The sequence below is a fragment of the Pyxicephalus adspersus genome, chromosome 1 (assembly GCF_032062135.1).
Source record: "Pyxicephalus adspersus chromosome 1, UCB_Pads_2.0, whole genome shotgun sequence".
NCBI classification, from domain to species: Eukaryota; Metazoa; Chordata; class Amphibia; order Anura; family Pyxicephalidae; genus Pyxicephalus; species Pyxicephalus adspersus.
The window spans coordinates 92,880,228-92,890,249 of record NC_092858.1 but is presented as its reverse complement, the minus strand read 5'-3'; the positions used below and the strand labels follow the sequence as shown (position 1 = coordinate 92,890,249).

The 10,022-nt window shown below is 34.4% G+C and overlaps 1 protein-coding gene across 1 annotated transcript in view; it reads right to left on the bottom strand.

The window, feature by feature from the left end:
* The window catches only part of RUNX3 (RUNX family transcription factor 3), an 87,498-nt gene extending 80,303 nt beyond the window's left edge, over window positions 1-7,195 (bottom strand). The window contains exons 1-2 of the mRNA XM_072419174.1: window positions 6,918-7,195; window positions 6,396-6,504 (exon numbers count right to left, since the gene is read on the bottom strand). Coding sequence (XP_072275275.1) covers window positions 6,396-6,453 — 58 coding nt within the window. The 5' untranslated portion in view covers window positions 6,454-6,504; window positions 6,918-7,195. The remainder of the gene's footprint in view (window positions 1-6,395; window positions 6,505-6,917) is intronic.
* Window positions 7,196-10,022: the final 2,827 nt, after the last annotated feature.

Here is a 10,022-nt window from a genome sequence, read left to right as displayed (position 1 = left end):
CATGATCGCCAGTAAAAAGCTGTCGGATAAGCGCGGCTCCGTGCGCGAGCTTTTCCGGTTGTTGAATAGCGCGATCGCGCGCGATTCCGGATCGCTAATACGAATGCGCGACCGATAATCCGATTTTGTTTGATGAATCAGGGGCATTGTCTTTAAATCTCTGACCCTGACAACCAACAGACCAGAATATTTGCTGGTGGTCTGTACATAATTATACTAAATACCACTTTTTTAACTGCATTTCTTTATGCTGTCAGTGAACCCTTTATTTTTTTAACGTCACCTGTGTAAGGTTAAAGTATATATATTTATAGTTACACAGTTTGCACAGTTTTTAAAGCAGTGGATCTGATATTTGACGAAACATTCCCTAATAAATAATATTCTACTGCCACTGTAACACATATATCTAGAATATAAGAATATATCTTCTCTGACAGATAATGTTTCAGCAAATATCAGAAATACTGGTTATAAATAAACCCCTTTTTTGACATTGTTGTAAAAAAATTAAAGTACACAACATAGTGTGTGTATGTTTGTAGTTACACAGTTGGTACAGTTGTGAAAAGTTATTTCTGTAGAAAGTCCTTGACTCATTTATTGTCACAATCATTTTGTATCATTGAAAAAAAAACAAGATATCCCACAGAGCTGTAAAGGTAATGATTTACAGTCTTCCCATGTTGTTCTACAAGCCATATAAAACAGCCCCTCTCATTTTTTAAATAGCACAATGTTGACATTTGGTGGTCCTCTTTTGAGAAAAAGAACACCATCAATATCTGCCTTTACTTTTTGGATCTTCAGTAATATGTTTCTAATCCCACAATTGCCTTCCTGGTTGAACTGGAGAAATTCTCTTCTTTAGGTTGATTAGTTGTTAAGTTGGATGCTAATATTCTTTTTCAGTGAGGTTCTAAGGCTTTGCTTACCTTGGCAGCTATTGCCTGTTGTATTTATTTCAACTCCCTTAATTATACTCCACGTCTTCAGAATACTCTCTGTAAACTAAATGCTTGGGTATCCCTGAAATATTCCTGATATGGTAGGACTGTATATGGGGTCATTCTTTTGTTCATTTGTGCTATGGGATTTTGGAAGGATTCAAACAAAAGGGTGGCTTAGGTCTATTTTATATGCTACTTTTGCTTATAATATAGATTGCATCTATCACAGGGAGAGTGAACTATAGGTAGACGTTGCTCATTCTCTGTCCACACTTTCTTTAGCTTCTCTACCAAGTTTTTTTCAGAACAATAGACCTAACTTAGTGTCAACTTCCTTTTTTGTGATCAATGTTCTGAAAGTTTTGGAATTGGTGATTAGAACTCTTGCCATATCTTCCCATATGGGGCCCTTGAAACTATTTTTGGGTAATCCAGACTTTCTCCCAGGCCTCTCTATGTCCTCTTTCCCTGGGGGTGGAAGAGGGGTATCCTTACTTTCAAAGTAATCATGAACAGTCTTCCCCAGCCTTTTTCTGCTCTCATGGTAGATCTAGTCTCTTACCTTAGGTAATGGCTACAATACTTTCAACTTTGGATTTTTTATTCACCTTTTATGTAATGAGAAGCTGTCTGAAGCCCAACTTTTTGAGTTCTTTTGCTACCTATCTGATATTCTAATACATTTGATTTCTCCAATTTATGGCATCAACTGCTGAACCCTGGTGGTTATTAGGCATTCACTCTGATTGAGTTTGCTTTGCCTCTTCAGTGCAGGAATGCAATTATAAAATTCTTACTTGTTGATATGGGATTATAACTTTCATAGGATTTTTTTCTGGTTTTAAACCAATGTTGGTGTTCTGATACTCCCCATGGCAATATTCTGCCTTTATGCTAGTCTTGTGTATTATTTCACCCATTCTGCACTGATGTATTTGCAAATTGTGATGTAATATATGCGATAACATTTTAGCCTGTGACTACAGAGCAGTAAAAAGGCTTTGGCGGATGTAGGAGAAGAACAAAATCAAGCCCATAGGAGTGGGGGAAAAGGTTAGTAAAAATGCTTCCAATAGCACCCCACACAAATGAGTGTTCAACTCTTGCAGTGCAGTGGACCCACTGCAAGAATAGTTTTATACTTTCTGCAGAGTTCAGATTTTACATGCATTATCATTCTATTCGTAATATTTAACACATATCTTCATGAGAAGCAGAATATTCCTGGACATGATCCTAGCCTGGCCAATCAATATGGCCAAAGACACAACACCCAAAAGAGGAATGGAAGAAGATAGTGGTGCCCACTGTTGTACGTGTAAATAAAAAAGTGTGACCTATCAGGTGAGTTTATTTTATTGCCCACTTCTGCAATAAAGGACCTGCTTAATTATTTTTGTTTTTGTTTTTAGTACTACACACTAGTGTGATCCAGCCTTAAGCTTTGTAATGTCAGAGTGAAACAAATCACCTAGTGCAAGAATCTGTACATTAAGAAATGGTTAGGTGATTGTTCACCTAAAAATCTCCTAAGAGATGGTTAAGCAGTTTATCTCCTATTCTCTCTAACATCTGTGGTGTACTATGCAGGTAATTAGAGACTTTGGGGTTAATTTATTAAAGGAATAGAGAATGTTTCCTTGGCAAACTGTTCACTTGGAAGCACATACAACACAACTTAAAGTTTAATTTACCAATCATGTGAATTTTTTAAATTTCTTTCACACATTGGGACATTCACCCTGAATACAGCTTAAAATAAAACAAAACTGAATTGTGCCACTGTAAATCTTTTATTTTGCACCTCCAAATAATGTGATACACCTGAATACATGAAATTTTAGTTGAAAGATTACTAATTAGCCAAAGCTTCATATTGACTTCAATGTGTTGCAAATAATATGCCCAACAAAAGTAGTTAAATCTTTGAGTAGTAATGGGATGCAATCACCTGTGTAGTCCGAGGGTTATTGTTAAAAGTCTTGCATTTTGCTTTCAGCCGGTTAATTGCAAAAAATATTTTTGGTAAACAGGCTAACCAATTTAAAAGTAATAAAATGTTCTTTTATATGCTGCTACAGGAAACAAGTTGCTGCAAACATACCACAAACAACGTGGCTGTTTCTAAGCCAATGCGTGTGCAATGCATCAATAAAAACGTCTTCTAGACACAATTCTACAGATAAAGCTTGCAGATTTTTATTAGTATATAACTGTCAATGCAATGCTTTGTATGCACTTTTTTCTATGATAATACAGAAAACCACTAACTTTTTATAACTTCCAACAACCTCTTTAAACATGACTTCTATATTAACAGGTTCTGACTGTCTGCACTTAGGGTTTAATTTACTAAAGAAGTTTAGGTTGTTCACTTATCAAATAATTATCACATTGCAAGGGAATTTTGCTGTGTGAAAATAAATATCCAATCAAGTGCAGGGGAATGTAATGTAATGCTAGTGAACAGCTTGTATTTCTTTCATACATCAACCCACATTGTTAAATCGCATATTCATTCTGATCCAAGCATTTTTTCTGTTATTTATGATTTCTAAGTCTACTTTCAGACAATTACCACCTTGGCCTTTTAATTTCCTAACAAAAAAACACCTAAATTCCCCAAAAAATCAAAAACATTTCTCACAATTGTAACAAAATTATGACTGTTTCAATTACTCCATATTATTCCTTAAAATATAAAAGTGTAATATCGCCTACAATTTTCATCAAAATGTTTTTTTTTACCAGAATGTGTAAAAACAAAACCAAATTGCCTATTTGTAACAAACTATTTTATTGGGTGATATATAGCTGCCCATGAGAAATAAACCTATCATTGGCAATACCAGACAGGAGAGACTCATGTTGCCTAAAGATCAACTCCACATAGACCTTAGAAAATAGGAAATAACATATTTTTCATTTCATGTGCTTCATTTGTTTGGTATTCCCACAATTCCCACCTCAATTAAAGAACTGCAAGCATTACAAAAAGCCAGATGATGCATTTTTTCTCCAAGCATCACAAAAAAACAGATGATGCATTTTTGCTTTATTCTATATCATTGAACAAAGAATCTATCTCCAAAAATGACAGCATTTCTATGGCCAGGATATACGTTAATGTTCCAATGGAACATCGGAGGGACATGAGAGGATGGTAAGTGATCTAACACAATAATGCTCACCTACAAATGAAGTGGCAGTTTTAGTCGTATTTGTCTTTCCAGTAAAAACTTTACAGTAATGTGCAATAAAAACTTTTATTTTTAGTTTTCCCTGCTCATGGTTAATAAAAGAAAAAAAAAACTTTGCCTTATTAACAACATTATATAAACATTTTCTACTCTTTTAGTAAATCAATAAATCAGTTTCATTCCAATATCACAATCATGCACAATAACCAACCATATATATATAAAATGTCAGAAACACTAGTGCAAAGTGCAAAAAATAAATACATTGTAAACAAAGGCAAACAACACAAACTTAAGGATCAATAAATGTACCTCTCAGAATATTTTTTCAGGTTCAGTAATAGCAATTTAACAATAAAAAAATAAGCAAAAACAAAAAATCAGTATAAGGATGGATAGCTCTATGAAATAGTACTGGTGATATTTGTCTCTTGATTTGACTCCACTGTGAAAAACAATAATTCTTTGAAATCTTGAAGCAAATTATTAGATTCCTTTAAAATTCTCTACAACTGCTTTACACTATGAGGAGAATGTAATAAAAGGGAATACTGTTAATTCATTGTGGCTATAAAATAAGGTAAATTTGATGTAACTAACATCTAATTAGCCGTGAAAAGTACTTGAAGAACAGAAACACTAAAACTAGGAAGAAATGCATTTTAAATAATTCACAAGACACTGCCAAGAATATTTTGGCTGCTTAGTAATTTGATTTTAATGGTGCAGGTTTAGCAGGTCTAGAATCAGTTCCAAGTAGGTAATTGTATAGGTATTCACTATAATTGTATAGTAAGAGATAGGGCTTTAATTTATTACAGTAAATCTACGATCAATACCAATAATTCAGGCAATTTCGGTTGCAGAATAGCAATATAGTATTATCATACTGTTATGCACCTTCTCTTTTAAGTATATATAAATAGATAGATAAATTGATAGATAGATAGATCTATGGTCAACAGCTTTATTTCAGGCAATTTTGGGTTGCAGAACAGCCATATAGTAATACCATACTGTTATACCCTTCCCTTTATGTAAAGATACATACATACATATATAATCCATTGTAAAATATAACAGGCTTTGGAGAGCTACCCTAAAATGTAGCATTTGAACCAGTCATTATTAAAATATAAAACATAGGTGACTTCTGCTTGGCTTAAAAGTTTTGCAGAGCTTTAATGCAGCATGTGTGCAGATAATCCGGTAGCAATCACCTGCTAAAAGGCCGTCAATAAGAGCCACAACAGAGGACGCAATGTGCCCCATAAGGTTTATGAGTCAGTTGCTGGGGGCCACTGATCTAGTGTAACAAAAACATCTGTTTTTACTATACTTTGTGGATTTACCTTCACTCTTTTAGAGTGTTACCTTTACTCCTTTAAAATAAATAGAGCAAGATAGATAGATATATAGTGTGTTTGTATATATGCATTTGTGTGCTATTTTTTTGTGCTATTATTATTATTCCAAGTAAGTTTTTTTAGACTGAATTAATTTCATTTTTACTCATAGGAAGTAATAATCGCCGTAAATTTTCATCTTAGAATACATATGTTTAGGGGTGTATTGGATTGACTGGTAAATGTGTGACTACATCTGCGGTGAAAGTCACCTGGTTAAAGCTGTCATGATATAGCAGTCTTTGACATTCGCAAAGCTTTTAGCTGACTTATAGTGCCCAGAATATCCTCAGTGACAATATTACCACACAACAGGTTAAAAAAAAAACAACAAAAAACTACATTTTCATTTTACACAGACCTAACATTAAAAACATTCTATTTGTTCTATACATGTTGGAAATTCGTGCAATAGATTTTATGTTTTCTATTAAAACTGCTTTACCAACTCTTAACCACCAAAGAAAAGAACACTTAATTTAAATAGTATAATCCATGTTTCCTTTTCTGTTTGCATTTTATAAAAAACATGAATAATAGTTTTTCTAGCAGTTTAATGAACACATCACCTATTCCAAAAACTACCTACTTTATATATATGTTGAAACAGGGACAGTCCGTGAAATAAAGAAAAGTGATAAAAAGCAATATTGGGAAAGAAAAACTATTACTCAACATCTCCCAGAATGCTACACCAACCACTTCCTAAACCTCAACCTGGCATAGCTCTACAGAACAACTCCAGACCCCTAACCCCAGAGACGCAAAACTAATGCATTAATAATCCGTTACACTGTCCACACTCAGATGCCTTTAGATGTTAAAGAAAATCTACTCACCACGGAAAAAGCCATTGGTAAATGCATTAAATGGTTCAAAAGGGTTACTGGAGTCCATGATGGTGGCCTGGTTGAAGGCGACAGTTTATTCCTTGTGGTTTAGACTGAACTGGCAGAGAGAAAAGGAAAAAATATAAATTTCCTAGAATAAAAGAGGCAGTTCCCCAAAGACATCAAATGTCTCTGAGTTTGTATGGCCACAGGAATGCATAACCACTAATTTGCAGCATAATTTTTTTCCAACGTATAAAACACAAGCTAGACATAGAGGTTAAAGCAACGACAAAAAGCAGAAGAGAACTGATCGTGAATGGAAAGGAGATAAAGGAACTCTACCTTTTTTCACAAATAGGTTGCTTTGATTACACTAGATGTGGTGCTGAAGATTGCAGTTTTTAAAAAATTTCAACTGTGCAATGACTGTGGTTGTGTGGTTGTGTGTGGAAGGCCTCAAAGAGCTAAGACTCAACTGGAGAAAGAAGACGAAACAGTCATTTTTCTCAGCAGAATGAGGTTGATCACCTGATCTTTGATGTCAACATCTCTGTACGTCTGTGGCTTTTTTTTTCTTCTCACGTCTTTATGATTGGTGCTAAGTTGACTCATAGCCTGTGGAGGAAGAATTAAACTGTAAAGCAGTTGATGCTGCTTTATAAATGAAACAGAAACTTAAGTGAAATTCTGAACTGAAGAAGACTGCATAAATTAATAAAACTAATATGTATTTTACAAAAACTCAGAATATCGTTAAGCATTATATTGTTTTGCACTGTGTTGAAGGGTACAGTGCTGACTCCTTTAGGGATACCATTGGAAATGTAGACATTTTTTAAGTTACATGCATTCCTTGCCTTCGCTTGTATGCAAATTAATGAATTATTATTACTGTCAAAGACATGTTTCTGCAGCAGAAGTAATATATTGAAAATATATTGACAAAATAGTTGGTTAATGGCACTGGTTCTAATTTGTTTTAAATCGAATTTTTTTGAAAAATGTCCAACTGTTGTAACAGTATAGTATAGATGAGACTGCTCTTAACAACAAGTTGGTCTCTATCGGAAACAAAAATAAATGTATGTTTGACTGCTTTTCTAGTAGCACACTATGCTTATACAGTATGAGTGCTTTGTTTATGTATGTAGGGTAGCGCTTGTGTTTGTGCCAGCGTTCCATTCCCTTTGGAAACCATTCACAGCTTGTGAAGTAAGAATAGCCAGTATTTTGCATGGGGTTACTGAACCCTGCAATAAAATGTCAAACAGAGCACATAAAAGTTTCACAGTAAATACCAACGCGACCCTCAGCAAAAATCCTATTGCTCTCTGTTTATACTTTTACAGTACTTTAAATTCTAATAAATTCTTTATGGGGGACAATAAAATGTTCAGTTTTCAAAGCAAATGTTTTCTTATTTCTGTGAATGTGGTAGAGCTGTGTTCACTTCAACCATCTAATGTTCTGAAATTCTGTTTTTAGGTATAAAAAAATTGTTTATACTTATTTTACACAGTTTATACTTATTTTAAGCTAAATAAACATTTACCATTTACTTTGCTTAGTAACTAGTCTCTACTACATAAGTAAGGTCTTGTTCCCACTATGGGCTTGTTCTTACGGAAGACATTCATTTAAGTACTGGCTTGTCAGTTACTCTTAGTGGCACCCCTTTTAGTACACAGCAACTCAATGCACAGCAACTTTAAAATACACTGGACTTTGTTTCTGTGTTATGGATTACACCTGGCGTCTCATTAAAATGATTGGGTTGCCAAACACAATGCATGGTAAACCACATGTATTTCGAAAACTGCAGTGCACAGCCGGATTAGGAAAATCTAAGTTAACTCTCTAGAGCAGCCTTTCTTAACACTTTTAACCTTTTCTAACTTTCATTTATTCAGGGAACCCCTGCTATAATTTCTATATCCACAATTTACAGTGTATTAGTATGATGGTCAATGCTGGAAAATGCTTCCTACATTGCTGTTCAGTGGGACAAAAGTCACTCTTAGGCTGCATACACACGTGCAATAATTTTTGTTGGAGATGATCTTTCACAATCGTTTCCAACAACTGCACGATGTATGAATAAGTGCTGTACATACAGCACCGTTCTGCTCTATGGAATAGAGGGGGGAAGAAGAATGGAGCGGCATCTTGCTGCACCCTCCCCCTTCACTTCCATTAAGATCGTTCATCGTCCATCGTCTGTGGATCCGCCAAGACGGTTGTTCGGACAATGGACGATGTACACATTCTCATCCGATATCAGCCCTGAGCCGATTATCGGACAAGAACCATTGGACGTGTGTACATAGCCTTACAGATGACAAAAAAAAGATCACGGTGTCAGTAAAATAAAGCAGTGAATGTGACAGTCCCCAAATAGTAAATCAATCAATTCAAAAGAATCAATCACTCCCGTTGAAAACACATGGATCTGGAAGATTCTCTACCAGGGGTATTAAAGGTTTGTGAATCAGAACGCCAACAAGGCTAGCTGTAAAAGAAAAAGAAAGTCAGAAATGGCAGTTCTGCTTTAAAATAAACTTCAAAAATAATCTGTCACCAGTTGGCTATTGTAAAACTCCTCTATTCTTCAGTCTTCATTTTTATTTTTTCTAAATGTGCAGGCTTAAAATTAGAGATTAATTACCTTTTTATTATTTACTTGTATTATGTCTCTGGCTGTAAAACCATCCCACCTCAGAACATTCTAAAACTTTATTACAACAAAGTTGCTATTAGCAATACATGAAAGAAACGAACAGCACTGCCAATTTTAGTCTCATCTGGAAGTTCAGAGAGAGCACCACTTATCAGCTGATGAGCTCAAACAGAAGACTTTTATAGCCTGACAAAAGCCCATTTGAAAAAAGAAATATATTTTTATCCAAACTTTTTTCCAAATGTAAAATGTATGCCATAAACGGAGTATTTCATTTGGTCTACAGTTAATTAAATAGAATAATATCGTTGTAGTTTTGCAGACAAATGCTCCTTTAGTATTATTTGATGTTGTTGTTGTTTTTTTGTTCATTTCAATAGTATTTAGGCTAATGGTTACATAATTATGATGTTTTATTTTGTAAAACGTACAATTTTAGGGCATATTCAACAAGATATACACAAGATTTCCCTGGATTAGTATTGGATGCTACTGAACAACTCCATCAAACAATGCAAGAAAGAAAATATCTTCCACTTTAAATGATAGGATAATTTAGATAAAGATTGTAAGATAAAGCCCCACAGGGTTGGTTTTATTTTATTCACAATTTATTTATCACATATAAAAATTAAGCATGTGTCTAAAGACAAGCAAACCTAACATAATAAAAAAAACATATGTCAAAGTGGTGTTACAAAAACAGCAGATTCACAGAAATTAAGGTTGGTGTTTCATCTCCCTGTAATCAGTTTTGTTTGATGGTAAAGTTCAACTCTTTGTGGAAAGAATTCTCAGTTTGGTTTTCTACTTTTGCATTTCTTCTGTGTTTTACCCCTTGTAAATCAGACCTCAAGTCTAGCTCTGGTAGCTCTTAACCCAACTTGGAACCACACTCAGCACATAAACCTCAGCCCTGTTTGTGAAAGAAAAAAATTAAAATAGGTAACATATGT